At 42.7% G+C, this 22,628-nt stretch overlaps 1 protein-coding gene across 2 annotated transcripts in view; it reads right to left on the minus strand.

The window, feature by feature from the left end:
* nlgn3a (neuroligin 3a) overlaps positions 1-22,628 on the minus strand; it is a 163,874-nt gene that overhangs the window by 12,417 nt on the left and 128,829 nt on the right. For both annotated transcript variants that reach the window (XM_008327322.3, XM_008327318.3), the window contains one exon: positions 7,003-7,792. In XM_008327322.3, the coding sequence (XP_008325544.1) occupies positions 7,003-7,792 (790 nt within the window). The remainder of the gene's footprint in view (positions 1-7,002; positions 7,793-22,628) is intronic.

The raw sequence follows: 22,628 nt of genomic DNA on the forward strand, positions 1-22,628 counted from the left end.
CCCCACCCCCCCACCCCTGCTGACTGCTCATTATATTCAGCCCACAGTGTGAACACCGATCAATGGCGTCCAGGCCCCTTAACAAGCCACACCACTTCCTTACCTTCTCTAATGCAAATCAGGATATTGGCTACAAATCTCCTATCAAGTGACTGCCTATTTAATGGAGTAGTCGGCTGTCTGTTTCGGGTACGCTCCCGCGCCGTCAAGTATTTCCAGATTCATGGCGCAGCGTGAGATGAAATGGCGCAAAAATGGATGAGGACGAATCAGGAGAAAGGAGACGAGGAGGGATGAGGTGTGAGTGATGGGAGATATTAGGAGCTGGGGGTAAAAGACGAGGCAGGGGGTGGGTGTGTGTGTGTGTGTGTGGCCAGAAGGCGGCATATTAATGAAATGTTTGTTCATCAATTCTATAGCAGCTGGATTGACGAGTGTGAGAAACAACACACAGTGAAGAGTGAAATCAACAGCTCTCTGTTCACACCAAGTAGACCTGACCGTAGACCAGTGGTTCTTCTTACCACAGCGCCCCCTTTTCAATTCCAAAGAACTTTATTTGTCCCTGGGGGACAATAAAAGCATGTCGTGCAGTCATGCAGAAAATATATAAATAAAGAAAAAATATATAATTTACAATATAGCTTTTTATAGATTATTTTGTAGTAAATATCAGTACTTCAAGTAATTGGTATAACAAGTGATTCATGTAGTGTCTCTATTCAAGTAATGGAATGTAATGGAGGACGCAGGAAACCCCCCCCACCCCATATTTCACTGCAGTTGCACATGTAACTGATCATGTGACAAAATAAAAAAACATCTTATGGCGACCTACAGCCCCTGTCTGACACGCATATTTGCGGAATGCAAATGTATCAACGTTTTGCTATTGCAAACTAGGTGGTTCAAACTGCCTACAGCTCCCCCTGCAGGTGCGAAAAACTAACTTTGTTCATGTGAGTTAAAAACAGTAAATAGTAATGAAGAGAGGTGGTGCTACATGAGGTCAGAGACTAACGGCGGATGGAGGGGCGATGATGAGGAATGAGGAAAGATTTGAACATGACAGCGTTTTGTTTTTTAATACCCAGCAAGGCCGGGCACAGCGTGTGGTACTGTTTACGGAAATGAGCAGCAGCCAGCAGGAAGACAACAAGAAGCCAGAAGATGGCACCGCATATTTATTACACTAATGGTATATAATGATGGATGTGTTTGCCGCCTTTCATCATTCCGTCTTTTCTTTCTGAGGTGTTGTCGTGCGCCGCCGTGCTTTAGTGCTCACATTAGTGTGCAAACAGGAGCTGCAGCAGAATGTGGAGAGATGTTCTGGGAAAATCTGAGTAAATGTGGTGATGATGTGGGGGGTGGGTGTGGGGGGGCTTTGGCTCTGTTTTGGGAGATTGATTCTGCAGGTGGAAAAAAAATATCACAGAGCAGAGTAAATTCAGGGCTTTTTAAAAGATTCTCCAACAAAAAAATCACATGTTGTAAACCCAAACAAACACATTTGCACAAACATAAGAAGAAGGTTTGATTTGATTGCATTAATTCCTAACTGACGCTGGTGGAGGGGGGGGCTGTGAGGGTTGTCCGTCAGGGCCCAGAGAAATAATGGTTCTTTTTTTAAAATTAATTCATTAATAATATTAACACTGTATAGATTAAATTGACCTCTTCATCTTTATGTCTCTATACTTTTTGCTGCAGCTGGTGTAAAGTAGAATTCTCTTGGATAACGTATCTCCGATGTCTTCAGTTGATCTACGCAGCACTAAGGGACAGGTGCAAAACTGTTTGTTGCCACTCTCTAGGTGGTGCTTTTGTGGGCCGTGACCCTATGGTTAGGAAACATCGACTTAAACCAATCAGGTGGTGAGATGTCATAGATGCATAACAGTTTGTCAGTAACAAATTGGCCAATGACAGAGCCACGAGAACAATCACATTCATCTGGCGCCCCCTGTCTTAAAGGCTGACAATGTGGCAGGATTTCAGCTTTGATGAAGTGAAGAGAGGATGTGAAAAATACTTTTCACGGCGTTTGATAAAAAAAAAATCACGTTTTGTTTTTCGTTTATTTATTGTTTAAAACTATTTTTTAATTATAAATGTAATTATAAATCGAATCACTGACACTTGACTTCAAATGAACACAATTGAACTCATTTTAAACTGTTATTTTTCTGATAACGTTTCATTCCCTTCATGAGTTTTTCTTTCTTTTTCTTGACATTAATTTATTTGTGAACAGGGAGATTATCGTTCATGTCATTCAGAAACCAAACATTCTGACAGAAGTGTCATAATTGTGTTTGTCATTGAAGACCAAGAGGCTACGCTACTCCGTTAGCATAAATAAAAGTTAATGCTACAGAATAACTTGGTTACTTCATGGTGGATTTTAAATATACTACAATAAAATGTCGTATCGATTCATGTATCAGCATCATGATTAATTTGATAATCTTTTAATTTCATTATCAGGACTGAACTGTTAGGTCGCCCAGAGATTCCCACCCCTAGTGCCCTGTCAGAGATGACACATGAGAGGCAGAAAAAGGTGGAACTTCTGGGTGGTCTGCTGCTGCTGCTTTAAAAGTCTCTCAACATGTCTCTGTGAGGATTTAAAGTCAGGGGCAGGACGGCCAATCTGGGTCATTTAAATATGAACATGTGGAAAGGCAGTGAAGAAGCAGGAGGACGGTTGGAGACGGGCCATAAAGGCAGAGCAAATTCATCTGGGTCTCAATTAAATGCATGTCCTCTGGAGCCAGAAAGGTTTGGATGGTGTGGAAGAGAAGTTTTTTTTCTCGTAGTTCTGCCTGAATGTGGAGACTGAACTTTAAAATCCACCCCTGGGCAGCTTATACTGGAATCCTTTACGTGAGATTGAGTACATTTACCAGCAGGCTGAGTTTTCTATTATCCTGGGATCTAATCCTGGGCTCTTTAACATCTGAGCGCCTAATTGTGGTTTGCCTGTAATCCCCTCAGGAGTTTTGCCTGGGCGATACACTACAGGGTGATAACATTGCAAACACAAGTCCAGTGTTTGTTTACCAACAGATCTGCTTGTAATTGTGAACGATCCCTGATGCATAAATCTACATACCTAACGCAGGGTCAGCAGCGGCACCGGGGTTTTTTTTTTCTTCTTCTTCTTCTTCTGACTGTCAGTGACTCCTTCAGTGGTTAGTGATGCAGGGAAATCTGAGGAACTGTTTTGAGATTGATGTTTTTTTTTAGGTTAGAATAAGGCATACGGTGTATTTTTAGATCAGATAGAAATATGGTAAATGTCATTTCTTTTTCTTTCCTTTTGTTTTATACTATTTAACATCAATAAACAAAGTTTAGGGAAAAATTATGTGAGAAAGTTTGATTTTGAAGACAAATACAAAGTTTTTTAAGATTCTAAATTAAATGTAAATTGTTGAAATATGTGTTGTTTTCTTTTCTAAAAAAAGACAAAAGACAGATATCTGTGTCATATTCTATCTGTATTTTTTTTGTTCTTGTATATCGCTACTACAACAACAACAACAACAACTACTACTACTACTACTACTAGTACTACTACTATTAAAGTGTTTTACTAGTTGTTTTCAGCACACTGCTGGAAGCCAGTTTTTTTTTTTACCAACATGACCTAGCGGACACTTCTCTATGAGGCAGGCTCTATAAACAAAGCGCTCAAAATATCATTACACATGGTGTGTAACATGACCTTGAACCTGTGTTTATAGTCAGACAAAAAAGCCGAGTTCTGCCATGGCTTCTGGTGAAGTCCTTGTCAGTTCCTGCTGCTGTCCAAACCTCAGGTTTTTTTTTTTTAAACTCTAGAAAGTCGTTCCGTAATGAGAAGTTGTTAAATGCCACCACTGAGTCCGTCGAGCAGAGCACAGCGTCGTCCTTCAGCTCTGGGAGAAATGTGGTCATTAGATGATCCAAAGATAAATAGTTTTTATGGTCTGCCGGTTTATTAGTATTTATCGTCGGTGGAGTAGGGCTGGAGATGAAGATTTTTTTTGACGGCGAGAACGAAGAAAGTACACGTTCAGTTGGTCGTATCTGTTTGAACCTGGAACTGTGGATTTTGATTGGCTGCACAGAAATCATTGGTATATACCACTCTTTCACTTGACAGGTGTTTAATAAGGAGCAGATAATTGTTGACGTCATGGAAATGGAGAGGATTTAAAAAAAAAAATCTCATTGTTTTATTTTTATCACATCCTGACTGAGAAAAGACGGGCGGGACAAGGACGACTTGGAGTTGATTTTGTTTTATTGCTGCTATCAGTACTTTATGATCTCTAGCAGCGCGGCGTTGTGTTTAAAACAGACTTTACTTCAACGCTGTGACATGATCGATGTTCGGAATAATTCAGAATATGAGTCACGTGTGCAGTCACGTGCACATGCGCCTCATTAAAATTCCATACGTCTTTCCTTCTTATAACGCAGATGAATTTCTTGGCTGAGCGAGAAAAAAAAAAAGAAGAAAAAAAAGCCCATCCATCTGCATCTGTCTGTGTGTGGAGACACAACATGGATGCCAGGCGGGGGAGACAGCTGGTTAGGCTGAGCATCACTGACGGACCTCAGTGCTTTCCTTGAAGAGCTAAAACAGCCGACATCAATCCTTCTGCACTGGTCTGCATTAGCAGTTCAAGGATGTAGCTAAGGCGGAGGCCCGGGGCTCATCCCATGCCAGACGGCTGGATGTAAATGCCACCTGTTTGGACAGCAGATGATATAGAGACAGATAAAAAACACAACGAGATTTCAGGCTGCATCCCATCTGGGGGTGGATCGATACCCTCTCTGGTAACAGGGATTGTCAAATTAAATTTCAAATTGTTGTTACAAATGATTACTAGTAGTCATACAAAATGGGCAGAAATTCTGACGGGTGGCTGGGGGGTGGGAGGTGGGGGTTAAGCATGATGGGGAGCTGGAGTCACCCAGGGCATGAATGATTGACTGGGTTCAGGCTGCAGGAATCAATACTGCTAAGGGCAAGATTTTGATAGGCCTGCCTGATAAGTCCCTGTGTCTTTTAGGCTGCGGTTTAATAGAGCACTGATGGTATTTCCAGCCAAAAACACAAACACACACACACACACAGGGGAGACAGTCACGCTCGACCCAAACAATCAGCCGAGCACAAACGGTACTGCACGCATTCTGGTTGAACATTTAATCTTCTTCAGATTCAATATGTCCTAGGATTCCAGACAGAGATGCAAAAAGTTTGGATGAAAACACCTTTGAGAAAAACATCAGTTGGAAAATGTCCTTTCTGGCTTATATACCTATACCGATATATATATATATATATATATATATATATACTTTCTGCAGCCCTAAAGCTGTGACAGCGTTTTTATTAACAGTTCAACGATGAGGTGTTTTGCGTTTACCTTCCTTTGCCTATAAATAAGTGGGTCACCTTGAACTGATTCCACAAGCGTAAATGTCAATCACATTTATGGGCTGTCAATATAAGAGGTTTCCTGTGATAAGTGATCAGGTGTGAAATTAATCAGATTAAAAATTGTAGCCCTTTTAAACACATGCGATGTGACTGATGTACACCTACTATGTTTGTCGGAGGGCCAGGGGTCTGGAAAATAAAAAAACATCGCATTTTTATTATTATAAATATTTATAATATTATTATCTTCAGACGTCCAGCTCCTCTGGTTAAACCAGGTCTTTAGTTTCACTTATTTTCTGTTTATTTTAGTTTCTTCTGCTTCATTCATTTCAGATGCTCCTGTGTGTCCACGTCTCCCTCCTCTACCTGTCCCTGCCTGCCATGTTCCTCTCCCTGGTGATCATCAACGATCCACACCTGTGTCTCATTACCCACCTGCGTGCATGTGTGTACATCCTTCACTTCCACTCTTTTGTTACCAGGTCAGAGCCAGTCTTTCCTTCAACTTATTCCCAGTGACTTTGCCATTTTAATTTATTTTTTAATCTTTTTGTATTATCTCTGGGTGCCTCAGCCAGCAGCCACGTCACATCTCAATGCCCAGCATGCCTTTCTGGAGCCTTGAACTTCAGGTCGGACGCCCGTCTTGCATCAGACCAGGCTCAACAAGTGCAACAAGGCAGTCTATGGATGAAGCGAGCACGACGGCTTCACCAACGATTTAAAAAGTAGCCTTAACAACCATCAAGATCGACAGTGACCACTGCAATCCACCGACTTTGTGAGGTAAGATTATACTTTTGTATATTTTTTATGTTTTTTAAGTGACAAAAAAAATTGTGTTTTTCTTTGTATCTCTGTTCCACTATTTAAAACAAAAACATTTTATTATCTTATTAAGGGAGGTCTCTGTAGTAGTAATTAATACACAGCTACCCTGTAATGAAACAGTTGGACTTATATAAGTCCTCAAAACTGTGTCCGGTGTACATGTAAGTCCAGAGAAAATTGGTTTACTTCTTAATCTGTTCATGACATCAGTGGACATTTTCCTGGAGATCATTTAGTCTCAGTAATGAGATTAAGGTCTTCATCAATAAAATGTAATGTCAACTTAGGTAATTGGTTTAGAGTGAAAAGAAAAGGGTGATAAATCATATGTGGACACTGCATTAAATTGACAGCAGCACCATCTGATGGACGTCTGCAGCCAAGAATGTGTGTTTCCATGCGTGTGTGTGGCTGTGTGTGTAAAGTTTTGCAAACAAACATTCCCCAGTTTCTGGCGTACTAACACCCCACCCCACTAGGGGGTGGTAATTCACTTTAAATATAGTACTAAAATCAGCCAAGATGACAGGGTTCAGAGCCAAAAAACATCTTAAGTGTTGAATAAAATAGCTGTAATTGACTGAAAAAACTACAGATAAACACAAGTTAGAGTTAAATATGTTTTTGTTTAGTTAAAGGTGACATTTATCGTAGGTATCGAAGGGTAAATCCAGTTCTAACTGGTGTAACGAATGAAAATGAGCAGCTGTCATTGAACTCACCCGCTCTTGGCGAAGTTAGTCCAGTAGGTCATCACCACAGCGCTGACAATGAAGTCGTTCTTCGAATAATTACAGGGGAAAAGGTCGGTCGGACCAATCATTGGAATTCCAAAAACGTATGGCACTTCATCCCCGTGGGCGGTGTCCGACCAGGCGGGCTTCATCAGGCTCTGGCAGTGGTGGTAGAAGGCGTAGAAGTAGGTGGGAGAGCCGTAGCGTGCGTGCAGATCAGCCGTCACCACTGACGGCTCCACCCACTGGTGATCGGTGAACAGGGCCACCAGGGTTTTGCGCCTGGTCTCCGGATTGTCCCTGTCTGCCCAGTCTGTGTACATGAACTTGATGGTCTCCCTCAGCGTGTCCTTGCCCTCGGGGTACCCGTACAGACTGTCCACAAAGTCCGAGACGGAGAAGTCAAAGTCATTTCCAGAGACGCCGTCCTCCGAATCCACAACATTCTCCACGAACCGCAGGCCCTCGCCCTGGTTGACCCCTAGCATGATGTCATAGTTGAGGAACTCTCCCTGCTCCATCAGGATCTCAGGGTCGTCCGGAATGACATCGCCATCAATTACAGGCCCAAACGCCACATGGTACCTCGCCGGCTGTATGTCCTGCTCCACCAGCTCTCTGGAGCTCTTCTTCCTCAGACAGTCCACCATGTCTAAGGTGTCCAGGACATTGCAGCCCACCTTCTCTGCCAGGAGACGAGTGTACTTGACCGGCTGGTAGTTGACCGCCCAGCTGGAGAGGGCAGAGCCGCTCTGAATGATGGCTCTGTGGAACAAACCTGCACAAGGACACAGGGAAGAGAGGACAGAGGGATGTTTAGAGGGTTGTTATATCGCGAGAGATAATTCTGTTATGCGCCATAATACACGACGGTTGTTAATTTTGGTGCCACCGTGATCAAAAGGGGGCTGTCAGCTACACGGCTGATAAGAATAACAAAGGCCAGACAGAGCAACTTCTTGTTGCCAAACAGAGCAATAATAGAATCATGGCTGTGATAATGAATGTGCAGATGGCCTGGTCTCACAGACAGCTTGCAGACTGAGGAGGGAATCAGTGCTCTGTCTGTCATTTTTCCTCCTCCCATTTATCTCCATACACTCGCTGTGTATTAGCTCCTGTGTATTTATCTGGAGCAGATGCTGCAAATGCACCTCTGCAGGCTTTGTTGGACGTGCTGCACAGGAAGAGTCAAGACTAACAAAAAGGGCCTGTACACCGTGTCAGACATGACGTCCTTCGCCCCGTGGTAAATGCACAGCGTTTTATTGAATATGTCAACCCCGAACGCTGCCTTAATGTACTTTTCAAGGCAGCTGTAAATTGGATGAGCCTGAAACACTGCAATTATAGACACAGATGCTGCTCTCCTGCAGTCATTACACACGCACGCGAGCACGCACATGCACATGTGCACGCAGGAACAGCGCTGCATCAATAACGCCTAGTGCAAGGTAAAAGCCTAAACTTCTTTAACCCCAAAGATCAGTAAATTTTACAGGAGTTTGTGGGTGGATTTCTATAAATAAAACCCGACTCCCACTGCCTGCATTTGCAGAAGGAAGGAAGGAAGCAGCACAGATTCACTCTGTCGCACAAAGGAACTACAGCACACACCATTTCAGTCAATAAATGTTTTTTGATATGCTGTGTACGAGTGAATGAGTAGAGTGTGGGTTGGTGAAGTCTGATGTACTTCCTTCACAAATTGCATTACATTTCAGTGGCAGAAAAACAGGAAGGTGTTTTCAAATGACTACTTTTTTTTCACAAGGAACCAATTTCCAAACAGGAAACAATTTTCTCTGTTTACTTTTTAGAACTCTTTCATTCTACACAATGAACTCAAAGTGACATCACAGCTTGTCTCCCCTGTTCAGTACATCTCACATCACTGTGACTCCCAAACCCCAACCCTAACTCCCCCATCCCTAACCCCACTAACCAGTACCACAACCTGACATCTGATACGGACCCCATACCAGCGTTAAACCTTAACACTCTATATCTCAACATGTGTCAGAGACTAAACGTCATCAGACATGAATTAAACATTTAGTTTATAATAAATGTTCACATTATTATAAAACTCACAGATTTATGTTGTTAGAATATTGTTTTGCAGTAGCAGCAACATCATTAAAAAAAAGAATAAATGGTCTTTCTAAACATTTGGTGCAAACAAGAAAAAAAGGTACGTAAAGTAAAAAATAGTAGTTGAAACAGAGAATAAGCAAGAAGCTTAACAAAGTTGAATGAACTTTTTTTCTAAAGAAAAACAACGTTTTATAAATATTTATAGTAAATGTGAGATCCAGACAAACACTGAAGCTGAGAATAAACAACTATGTTGACTAAAAATTCATAAATAACGAACGTCTTTGAACACATTCAGTGCACAATTCAGTGGCAAAAAGTTTTAATTTTACACATTAATTGTTCTTATACGTTGGAAACACGGCCTCGTGGAGTTTGAGTCTCGATAAAAAAACCAACTGTGTCAGACTATACGTTAGAGCGGGCGGCAGAAACCCACATTAAAGGTTAAGCCTTCAAAACAATAAATTCTGGCACATTCTCTGTAATTTGTGATCCTCTCGTGCTATTGGTCGAAAGTTTCTTTTCTCGTCACCTGTCTTTTTCTTCTGAGGAACGCATTGCAAGATTAAATAAATTAAATAATTAATAGCATAGAGCTAACGCTTTGACACGCTCCACGTAGCTGCTCTGCAAACACATGACGTAGCATCTCCGTGTCAGAGATCGACCCCGTTGTCTGTCTACACGGTTAGAAGTGACATCTGATGTTAGTATCAGATCTGAGCATCACCACTGACAGAGTCTCAGTTTCTGATGTTTCAGCATCAGCGTGGGAGGCTCTGTTGAAGTCTTTTGTGTTTATGAGGTAAACAAGAGAGTTAAGTGCCAGATACATCACTTTGGTAGTGTTAATCAGGGGCGGCGGCGGGGGGGGCTTTTTTTTTTTTTCTTGGCAAAGATGAAGTGTTTATTTGCAGAGCTATTTACATTTATTTGTTTGCAAGTAGTAAGTGGAATTAATGCGTCTGGGTGAGTGAACTGATAAATGTTTCTATGGTGAGTGTGTGTGTTTCCAAGTATAGTCTACTCTGAGCACAGTCTAAGGGAGCGTCTTTCAGCCAAGATTTCAAAATAAATCTCACAACACCTCTCTGACTTTGCATCATGTTATTTTCTGACAAGGCCGAGTCTACACACATGGATACACATGGCAGGTTGAGGTTCCAAGATAGAGTTTTTAATTTTAAAATGTCAAACATTAATAACTACTACATGTGGAGACACACCTTTCGGGTGTTTTTGACAACCATCACGTCATCTTTGTCAAGCTTTGGATACATTTTAATTGATAACATTTTTTAAATCTCCCAAAAACCCCAACTTTCTTTACCCAAACTTTTTTGTAAATGTATTCATATTTTTGCAACAGCTTTGTAATTAGTCTTGACTAATTTCCTTCTGATTTACGAGTTTTCCCCCAGTTTACTGTCTAATACTGCAGCTGTCATAAGTAAATTTTCCTCATGAGATTAATAAAGTATGTTTATTTTTATTATTATTTTTCTTTTCCCAAAACTGAAAAAAAGAAGATAAAAAAGGAACTCAATATCAGTGCCTACTTGCGGCAAAGAAGCAAGTTGTTTTTAAACCATCCCCCAGAAATCTGTAGAGAAGAATTTCTATGATTAAAAAAAAAAAAAACACCTCCTGCAGGATTGTTTGGACTGAGCCAGATAAAAGTAAGAGGAAAAGCTTTGGTCGAAGCAGTTCAGTGGATGGCAACTGGACTTTCTTGTTGACTTGAAGATGTTTCACCTGAAACCAGGTCATAAAATAACCTGGAGGTCTAAGAACCTACATGAAGACAGAACTTTATTTTCTTTCATATGTAAAGATTTTTTTTTCACCTTTGGAACTCTCAGATCTATCTACAAACCTTCCTACTGACCTCACCTTATCTTCCCCAACCTACAGTCTTACTCACTAACATACCTTTCAATCAACTCACCCATAAACACCAACATAACCCATCAACCATCCAACTGTCCAGGTACCAAACTTTCTTTCTTCAGAGACTGGTTTACCTCCAATACTGTTCCATGTCCCATTGACCTTTGACTGAAAATCAGAGACACTGGTTTACCTCCAATACTGTTCCATGTCCCATTGACCTTTGACTGAAAGATTAATTTTTATTAATTTCTTAATTTAATTAAGCATCAAATTACAAGTACTACAGTACTGCAGGTCCAGAAGCTCCACCAGACACTGTACTTCACCGACTCATGTTCTGCTCATGTGTCCGGCGTTGACCTGGCTCCAGTCCTCTGTTGCCTTGCCCCGCCGTTGCCCCCGGAGCTGTCCTGTGGTCGTGTGCCTCAGTAGGAGGGTGGCCTGGGCCACGTCCCAGCGAGCGGAAGCAGATGTCTGGGGTGACACTCACTTGAAAGCATTAGAGCAGCAGCGGCCGGATGAAAGATGGCTGCTCTGACGCCTAAAGGAGGGCTTGAGCTTAATCCTTCCTCTCCTCCTCCTCCTCTTCCCTCCGCCCCTAACACTCTTTAGTGGTATTGCCTCTCTTCACATTTCAACTCAGATTGCTCTGCAGACAGAGTCAGTCATGGTGCAGGGAGTCCGTCCTGAATCCCAATGCCGCAGCAGCCACAGCCACAGCCGCTCTCTGGAAATCTTTGATCAGACGCTGCTGTATGAAAACATTTGCCAGCGGAGCAGTTACTGTGATTGCCAAAGCAATTTGACAGACATATGTACATCAAATCCGTTTGTCATAATTGAGGAGAGGCTTAAATACGACTGGGCTGCGTCCCGTGTCTTTCCTGCGCGCCCGGAGCTCACAGATGGCCAGCTGCTGAGGAGCCTGCGTCCAGGTTGATTCTGCTGGATATATCGGCGGCTGCGGCTGATGAAAGGCGGGAGAAGTGACTGAGGCTTCACCATTGTTTGTCGAGAAACGTATAAATCCAGTGCACGCGAGCTGTCAGCGAACCAATAAATATGTATTAGAGCAATGTTTGATGAGGCCCACTGTGATGGGAAGCTCGCTGGGGAAGGTCAGAGGGAGAAGGAGAAGTGCACAGGCACCATCAGCCACTGTGGGAATCCACTAATTATCCACTCAGGGAGGTGCATGTGTGCGTCCGTGGGTGCATGTGTGTTTGTGTAGACTTTGATTGATATGCCACAGCCCTGATGAATAGGCCACCGCACGACAGGCATCCTCCTGATGATGGTTAAGCACTCGTGACATTGTTTTCTCTTCGCCGTCCGTGCGGTTGCTCACTCGGTATTGCGGCGAATTAAAGGCGGGGGCCGCGGAGAAGCGAGCAGCGGTGGCGGCGACGACACGTGCGCCACATTCATATCTCTCCATGTTTTACTTTGTTGAGGCAACAGATACCCCGATCATTATCTACCTGTGTTTGACATGCCAGTACCTGACACCAAAACTGTGAGCAGATCCATCAAGTGCTAGCATAGCTGGCATATTGAGGTCATGCTGAATTATGACTGGAGCTCTGAGGTAATCACTCACCGGGCCCCTGCTAAAATGCTGTCGCGCGGCTCGGCAGCTGCCTCAACGCTGCTGTTATCTGACCTCGACCGCGCTGCCCCCTCACTAGACACCTGTTAAATTGGCATGCAGTTCAGGCCCCTCATTGGTGAAGTGGCCTGTGGAGATAATTTACCTCTGATGGAGAGGGGAAAAAGCTTGACCTTGGGGTATGATGACCACTGAATAGGTCACAGAGTCGCTATTCATACGCATTCACTCAAAGTTTGGGCCAATGTTCTGACAACTACGTCAGGGATGAAATGTTGTTTTCAATTAGAGACGGAAACAAAAAAAGAAAAACCTGAGATGGTCACATGAGGTGAGCGGTCAGCTGATATATGGACATGGACGAGCGGTCAGTTTGTGTTAATTGATGTGGATGTTCTCCTGGTGGTGATTCATGTAGGAGCCATAAATGATGGTGCTGTGTAATCTGGAACAGCTGGATCTAATCTCTGAAGCTTCAGCAGTGATTTTCATCAGGTTGGGCCGGTGACATGCAACGGAGAGTCAAAAAGTTCCGAGACGGGTTTCAAAAATGTAAAAAATTTTGGCATCAGAGCAAATTTTCAATGCAATTTTCAACTAATCCTTGAATTGAAATCTGTTGGAAAAGGAAAAAATATTAAAGTTTTACACAAGGTTTTTATGTAGATCTGAACTGAAAGTTCTTTCTAACGGAACTCGAATTCGAAACATAAACGAGACAAAGCAACAGGTTGTGACCTGGAGTCAAAGACAGAATTCTCACAACTGCAAAAGTTTTCGGATTTAAATGTAGGACACAGAATTCATCCTTAAACTCCCCACTACTCAACAGCGCCATCTAAAACTTAAACTAGGAAGACCCCAATCCGACATATATCTGCTGACCTTGAACGTTTTTGATTGAAATGGTGTCATATAACGTGTCGCTAATCCATTTTCCTATTCAGCTAATGGTTGTAAAGAACATACTGCAGCAGTATCTTATCTCAACTCATTCTCATATGCGTTAAACTAACGTGGCCACGGGGAGGACTTTTCTCTTCCTTTTCTGCTGTAACTTTTTTTTTTTTTTTTACATCTTGCTTCTCCCCAGTCTTCCATCTCTCCTCTCATTTCCTCTGTTTTTTTTTTTTTTTTTTTTGCTATCACGCTTTCCCCGTCACTATTTCTAAGAGACCCTGCTGAGTCCCTCCCGGCAGATGATTAGACATAAGCCTGAGTTCAGCGGAGCCTGAATCCTCTGAGCCATCGTGCTTCCTCTATCTTCTCACTGTACCCAAATCTCCACAGACCTGCAGACTATGCCGAGTCTCAGCGATGCAAACACTTCTCTATATCTCCACTCAAACTAGGCTGGACACGATAAATGTTGTTCTGCTTCTCCGAGCCTTTTACTTAGACCCGTTTTTCTTCTTCTCTGAGTGCTGGCCTTTCATCACACTCCGACTGCCATGATTCAACTAGTTTTCCCTAAATAGTTACTACATATAAAGAAGGTTTGTTTGTTTCTTTGCCCATGTGGAATTTTTGAAGCCAGTCACAGGAGGAGAATTTGAAACATTTGCCTAATTTTTTCACCTGGGCCTTACACAGCTACATAACACACGGTTGAAAACTGCCGTCTCCATGGCTACCATGCAGCCTACGGTACCCGGGGCTGCACTCAAACACAAGTGCATCCCAGTCTGATCATGCATTAGTCCACAGATAATTTTTCCACATCGAATTGGCTGCACTAAAACAACACCTACGTTTTAATTTTTTGTTTTGTTTTTACCTGTATTTACGTTTTTTTTTTTACCTCAATATCTGATGCCCAAATATAACTTAGGCTGACAGACCTTAGAAAAGCCACATTTTCCCGTCACTGAATTTACTGGATTCCTCCAGGCTACAGTGCCATGTACTGTAATTTAAAGCACTGAATCATCCAGGCAATATGTAAACCCTCCCAGCCCCTGCCCCCACCACTCTGCCTGTCTGTGCAGGGGAGAGAAAAAGACACAGGGAGAGAGCGAGAGAGAGCGAGCATTCATCTAAGTAAGATATTTGTTTGCTCAAAAAACTAAAAATGAAACATGACACACAGGAGCCAAGAAAGGACGTGCTACTGTGGTTCTATTAGATTTACATGTATATTCTCAAAAAGATTAACTCTGATCTGATTTCTTTAAAGATGATCCAATAAATTTGAGCCCCCCCCCCAAAAAAAAGCTCTCAGTTCTCTCTCTCCATTCCCTCCTGGATGGGGACTATTTTATTTTGCACGGATCCCGACACATAAATGCTGATTCTCTTTTACACAACCCTGTTTTTCCTAGTGGTGTAGCCATTTAAAAGAGAAAGTGTTTGAGCCTTTAAAGCAGAAAATCAGCGTTTCAGTGATGTTTGTTTACAGGCTGTGTGTGAGTGGCCTGTGTTTTCATCTGTCAGTGTCAGGCCTGCGTCATGCCAGGCCCGTGGTGTATTGTTTGAAGCCGTTGGTCTTATGCTCAAGAGAAAGTCGGCTTTTCTTGCCGGCTGTAGCTTAGGCCAGATAAGGAGTCTGATCCATGAGGGTGAACGGAGAGAAGAGAGAGGAAATGGAAGAGCAGAACCACATATAAAACAGGAGGGGGGCGCTATAAAAGATTGAAGAGCAGAGATAATTTAGAAGAAGAGGAAACATCAATGTTTGAGTGAAGGGAAGGAGAGGAAGTGGGAAGGGAAGGGAAAATAGAAGAGAGGAGGATAAAAATGACCCCAGTGATGGGCTTCACCTGGGTTTGGGGATCGATGTGCTTCTGAGCACGGGGAGTGTGATATCTCCTACTAATCACAACGTGACATCCACAGGTCAATACCACACACTCCGGGCCTCGTCAACACACGTTGGCCTCCCTCTGTCTGCATGCACAGCACAGCACAGCAGGGTCACCGCGTCTGTGTGAAGTCATCAGTATAACACTGCACCAAAGCTCAGCAGCACTTCGGCATCTGTCCGATGAAAGAACGTTCAGTTCAGTGATTTGTGACTAGACTTGGACAAAAACTTGAGACTGGCCAATGACTGGGGACAGAAGATTTGAGACTTGTCTGAGACATGTTACAAAAGTCTTGAGATGAGACTTAGAGGTAGGACAAAAACTTGAGATGCGACTTGGAGTCGGGACATAAGACTTGGTGCGAGGTGTAGAACATTTCTGTTGGTAGTTGTTGGTAGTACAGCGGCTTACGCCCAAATTTGAAAAACTTCACTGTGATCATTTTAAGTTCCTGATATTTTAATGTTGTATTATTCAATACTTCAAACTGAATCCACCACTCACTAATGCTATTCTTTCTAAAAAGGGTTGTGACCCAGTTACGGCGCCCACAGATAGGAGCTCAAGTATTCTGTAAATGCCCGTGTATCCACTCCGTGGCTGAAAACCATCTTATGACACTTAAAAAGGTTAGGGCAGCTTTTAAGTGCTTTGTAGTCGGCAGATAAGTGTTAGCTGGAGTGTTTGATGGATAAAACAATTGCAGGGTTAGACTTTTATTTCTGTACCTGACATTGTGCAAAGGGGAAAGTCACGCTTTATGTTCTCCATATAGTCTATAAAAGAAATGCAAGTCATGGTACGTTTGTGAATGTGGAATGTGTCGATTATACTGCACAGAAATGAGTTTAGAAAAGGATCTAAGAGTTTTTAATCATTTATGACATGAGAAATCTAATTGTTTTAACTTCTAACAGTTCTTCCTTGTTCCCTCTACAAGACATCACCAAACTCCACTAGGAAACAGATCTGCACTGCAGGCCGGCCAGTCATGCACACACACACACAGTCTCTGTCTATGAAAGAGCACCTTTGTCATTAGTGTAACTGTGCTGTTTTATCCATGATAAAATATATATTTTATTGCCATAAACTTTCAAAATTCAAGATATAAAGAGTTTATATTCAATCCTGAATCATATAAATTTAAATGAAGCTTTTGCATTATTTTTCAGTTTTTAGTATTTAAACTTGTCTCTTTTTTTTGGACATTTTAAAACCTTCCACAAAGAAAATTAATTTTGAAATTAGAGCAAACGTCATCAACGGTTGTTTTAACCAGATTCATGTCCTTGGAAACTTTTCTGAAAGTAGTTTTTTTTTTCTTTTCAATTTCCTAATACTGAAATAACCTTGATCTCGATCTCAGTCCTTAGAAAAGCGAAACAAAGGCATGATAAAGAAGCGAGTTGTGACATTTTGGGAAAGCCATTTCCCAACGCAGAAGCGTTAAATGAAATGTAGAGAATTCTTTAATTCATCTCAAAAGGTGTTTGACTTTCACTCGTTAGTTGGTCCTCATAACTAAGTTTTCAAACGGTTTGTTTTTGTTGTCTTCATCTCAGCGTGTCGAGCAGTGGTTTTGTTGGTATTTTTTGGAATGTTGTGTTTAAAGGTGGTGTGAAAAGAGCAGAGTTAAAAAGAAATACCTGGGGCACGTTTGACTGTTGCTTTAATATAATGGTTTAAAAAACACCTCCAGAAGTTGTTGGCGCAGCGACAGGTGTGCACGGTCTCCTGCGGGGCGGGGTGGCGAGACACGCGAAAAGTGCCGTGTTAAATCAAAGATGACATAAAGCATCTGCACTAATGTGTGACTGTTTGCTGTTTACTGGTCTCTAAACTGAAACAGCAGTGGAAGGATTTACTAGTGGAGGTGAAAAAGAGACAGAAACACGAGTCCAGGAACCTTCAGATATATGACCTTCAAACGCTTTCTAAAGAAATACCAGTTTCATTGACGTCATTGGTGTAGAGCTAATGTTTTGACATCGTTTTCGGCATCGCTGAATCCGTGACAGGCACTGCTGCTGCTTAGAACAGAGGTCTTCAACATGGGGTGCATGGCCCATAATGGGTCTGCAGAGATACTGCAGTGGGGTCGTGAAATTTTAGGTTGATTTTAGGTAATTAAAAATATATATTTTTAGGGCTGTTGATATAATTAGTGACCATTGTTTGATCCAATGAAAGGACAAAATGAGGCGACCATTCACTTAAAGTTACTCTTACAGAATTGATACACGTTGTTATTTTTCTTACTCTCATCCACACTGCAAGATAAACAATGGGTTGCTGGTTGCTGTTCTCTTTCCCATTTGCACTCATGCATGTTTCATTAACGCTGAAGCCTCTGAATGTCCTTCGACTGCTGTCACTTTCTTTATACTCTGGCACCCTGGCAGAATCCATCACAGCTAACTCCACACTGCTGCGGCGCTCAGATCAGCCAGATAGCTGTGTACGCCCGACAACAACATCAACTGTGAACGAAGCCTGACTGAGGCCTGGCTGTGGAAATGGGAAGAATAATGAGTTATTACAGGGTTATCTGTGTGCATCTCCATGTCATGAGTGTGTAAACAGCTCTGCTAATCTCATTAGACGAGACAAGTTGTTTAAGATGTTTTCTGATTTCCCCCTCTCTCCTATCCTGCTGTGTCCACAAATAGACTTTAAATCAGTCCAATGAATAGAAATGACTGGCGTTCTTTAGCGCCAACAGAAGCCGGTTTTCATGGGAGAACTGCTCAGGTGACAACAAAAATCACCTGACTCCTAATTTAATCCCGACTTTGGGGACGGCAAAGACAGAGTTAAGTTACTTCGAGGAAAAACAAGTAGAAGTTCCATAAGTACTAATCAGATGTCAAATGTATTTGGAATGGGAGGGGTCAGACACAAATGTGACAGTTTAGCCTCTTGATGTAATTCAGCCTGTGACAGCTAGATGGGATGATTGAAACTTATTTTTGGACTAAGAAAAGCCACAGAGAGGACATAGTCGAATTTGTAAAAGACAAATTATTGCCAGGGGTTTACATACCCCTGGGCAATCAGAGAGAGAGAGAGAGAGAGAGAGAGAGCAAGCAACGAGTGCCTAGGTCTCACAGAAACAAATTAGCTGTAAGCTGTAAGGGTATGGGAGGTGAAACTGAGATGGATACGCACATCCCGGCTAAAAGCAGGAGGTGGGTGGAAGCTTACTGCTTACCGTGGCCCTTTTCACCGCTTTCCAGTGCAGCAGATCAGTAGTTTACAAGCCTCTGAGTCTGGTTTAGAAAGCGAAATGTCCCAGATTACATCGGCTGTAGGCACGCAAAAGACGTGACAATGTGCGCAGCGTTGGCTGCACGCAGTGAGCAATAATGCAGCAGATTATCCACTGACATGTTCCTGTGGGAAGTCCAACACACTGCAAGCACAAAATACCTGTAGGCAAAGTGTAGTGTATGCATGTTGCACACAAACCTAGATCCAGGAATCCAACAACAACAACAACAACAGCTTTTTTAATCTGAACCACTGCTGATGATCCAGAACCAGAGAAGATGTTGGGGAAAAAATACACCTCGTAATTGTTGCCTTCCTTTTAAAATGACGGTGTCCTTACCATTGGAAAGACTTCCTCCATTACCAATGCCTTTTAGGGTCAGTGGTCACAGCAGCAGCAGCAGCAGCAGCCAAGGCAGCAGCAGCAGCAGCAGCAGCAGCAGCAGGATCCAAGCTGATTAACTATTGTACCAGGCATGAAGGTGCCAGGCTGGGCACGGGCTCCAACAGTGTAAACATATTCTTCTAGCTGTGTCGGTGTGACTGTGCATGTTCCTCTGACATCACTGTTTTCCTCTCCGTCCACTGTGCCAGTAGCCCCGCAGCCAGCAGCCGGTCAGCCACACAAGCCCGGTCCAAGGCACCACACTGTGGAAAACGGTGGATGAAAATAGGAGCAATACGTGTCCGCCCCGTCTTTTACCTCGTTCTTTAGAAACTCAAGGATGATTGTGAAAAGAAAAATGGAGTCACTGGAGTGAAGTGGTCCTCAAAAGAACCCTGGCTCCTGACCTTGGATATAAAAACTCACAGAAGGTGACCGTGTCTCAGTGTGTATAAAAAAACATTTATAGGAAGCTGGAACTTTGGATTTTCAGTCAAATCAAGACTGATGTACACTCCAGTCCAGTAGGTGGCGATAATGTACCTGACATTCATTTGCCATTGCTAGGACGATACACTGAGAGTTTGTTTACAAAGGCAGTACTACAACATAAAATACCACCTCAGTGCAGTAATACTCCCATACTCTGCACACTTAAGTTCAGACCAAACATTTTGTGTCTGTTGGTAAAGAAATATTTAACTAGACTTAAGTCATCGCAAGACAAAGTGTTCTTTTAGATAGATAGATGAGAGATAGCATTTTATGAATCCCTCGGGAGTTCCCTTCGGGAAATTTAGGAAAATTTGATCATCTTTGGACGACGTTTAACTGTTTAAATTAGGTCAGGATGAAGTAGAAGCCAAAGATAAAGAAACTACTGTTAAAGTAAAGAGCGATTTCGTTTCATCATGGTATTTTAGCCTAAGAGTACCGTCAGTACTGTGTGATTCATCACCGACATCCTGTCTGGTTGTGTTCTCTCCATTAAAGATAATTTAGAACAACAAGTATATTTAGAAAATGCTTGTTTTCATCTGTATCCTCTGTCACTGTCTTCAACAGGGCAGAAGTAAAAATATAAAAACAGTTTCCTGTAAAGTTTCACTATAACTCTGACTGCTGTGGACCTCACCACAGAAGTAAAAAAAAAAAAAAAACACCAAACACACACTCCCAGTGTGAATACTGTTAACAGCTTCTCTCTGCTGTGTCCACTGTGGTCAGAAACACAGGTGTACTCGCTGACTTGACTCTGACACCAGGCTTAGTCACCAGCTCTTGGACAGATGATTTGTTAAGACACGTGTCTCAGGTGTCTTCAACAGCTTTGACAAATGGTCTCATTATATTTAGATTTATTTTTTTATTTGTACTTGTCTTAGAACTTCTTGACTCACCCTCATTCCCTCGTATATGTGTGAGTGCTGTTGGTCTGTGTGCTGAAAGAAACAATGTGACTCAACCTCGGTGTTGAAACAGCTCCTTCCCCCTGATAGCGCGATACGTCTGTCCCTGTCGTATACTTCATACTGTAAACTCCCATTGAGTCAATTAGAGTGGCACGCTCCCCGGCATCACAGCCACTTACTGTAAGTGGACATTTAGACAATCGGGTTATGACATGCCTTGCCTTACAAAAGGCCCTTGGACACGTTTCAGTAGCCAGCCGTAGCGGCTGCTGCCTGAATATCCAGGCGAAACAAATCAAGTCGACTGCACACCCCAACAATTAAGAGCTATTTGTGCTGCCGATCCGAACTCGGCATCCAGCCGCTCAGCATCGATCCGCTGCAAAACGAATCCAAATCAATCCATTCTAAAGTTTTTCTTTTGATTAGGAAATACGCCGAGTTGCTGAGAGGTTGACTTTAGTAATAGAGATTAAAAATGCGGTGACCAAAGAGTTCATCAATCTGAGATCCTTCACTACTGCTTCCCCTGGAACAAAAGTGCGCTGAGTGCACATCTGTCTGTGCTGCAAACGAGGAAATTTATCTCCGGAAGACAAAACGGACAGACATATGGATAAACCCAGGCACCAATATCTATTTTCATTGTGTCAAAAAAGAAAAAGTGAAAGGAGGAAAATAAGAAAGTCAAGGGAGGATAAAGTGGGTAGGAGTGCATGTGTGGTGGGTGGCGGCAAAGACAAAAACTTGAAATTCCTCCGTGGGTGCTATTGTCCCAGGAGAGTATTCAAGGCAGGCACCGGCTCTCTGCATAGGAAAACGTCTCTCGGCATGCTAACTGTGACTTTGCATTCATTGTGAGGAAGACAGGAGCATTTCAATTCACCCGGTGACTCATGCGACCATTTCATCTCCAATACAGACTGTTTCTGAGCCCAGCGCCAACTGAAGGGGAACTGATATTAGAGTGAGATTAAATGAGATGTTTTTGCATGTGTTAGAGACTTCTCATCCATCCATCACCGCAAATGAAGACAAATTTTCATCCTGATGAGTATTTGTCACGTGCCGTCGATGAATAATTTGATTTAAGCAGAAATGAAAATAATGGGAAAGCCAGAAATAGCCCAGCTTCTATTTCTCGACCGGCTCCGCGCACAGAGACTGATCCATGTCTAAGGAGATTTGACGTCTCCGGGAAACAGTTAGCTCAAAGCGTTTTTTATTTAAGTGTGTTTTGCGCAGCTCTGCCACCTTTCTATAGGGTCATATTGGCTTACGATGCTCTGCAACTGAGAGTAAATATAAGCCCGAGTATTAGATCTGGGGCCCGGGATGAAATTTAATTTCTGCGAGCTCGGTGAGAGAGATTGCTTGCTGAAACACATCCGCACATCCAAGGCCACATATGGCAAGTCATATCAAATATACATGAACCTCAGGAGATCGCGGCACGGCTGCGCTCCACAAGTCCTCGTCCCATCCTGGTCTTTGTAGGATGTTTGATACCGACACTGGCATTTATGTTGATGTTTACTCAATCTGTGCATATAAACATGACATCCATCTTTTCCCTCTCAACACCTCGGTTACTGTCCAGTGTCACTGAGTCACTGGATGCTGCGATGAAAGGCAATAACGCATGCAGATGATTTGGCTGATATTGAGAAGTGACAGTTAATTGCATTGGTGTAGCCAGATGATAACAGATTGATAGTGTTGTAAATTTTAATGGACAAGCAATTAATATCTATCGCCTGCGCCCCGTGTGAAAAAAAAAGTGTCACATTAGATTCCAGATGAAACACACACACCCACGGCAAAAAGAAAAGAGAGAGAGTGAGAGCGAGAGAGAAAAAACAAAAACCCTCAGTGCCAGAAAAACATCTCAATTTTTGGCATTGTGTCAACCTCATTTCAGACTGGCCAAGCTAATAACAAGGAGTATATACATTCCTGTTTCACAGTAGCACTCAAGCAAGTTCTCCATTTTGGCAGGGCAGAATGTGGTGTATTTTTACCTCTCGTCCTTCCTGTCAAGCTTTGAAAAGGCCAAATGGGTAGTGGTGGACAGTTTCTTCACTACCTCAATACCCAAAATTGTGTTGGCTGCTTACAGTGGAGTGGTGGGGCGGGGG

The sequence above is a fragment of the Cynoglossus semilaevis genome, chromosome 15, assembly GCF_000523025.1.
Source record: "Cynoglossus semilaevis isolate Cse_v1.0 chromosome 15, Cse_v1.0, whole genome shotgun sequence".
NCBI classification, from domain to species: Eukaryota; Metazoa; Chordata; class Actinopteri; order Pleuronectiformes; family Cynoglossidae; genus Cynoglossus; species Cynoglossus semilaevis.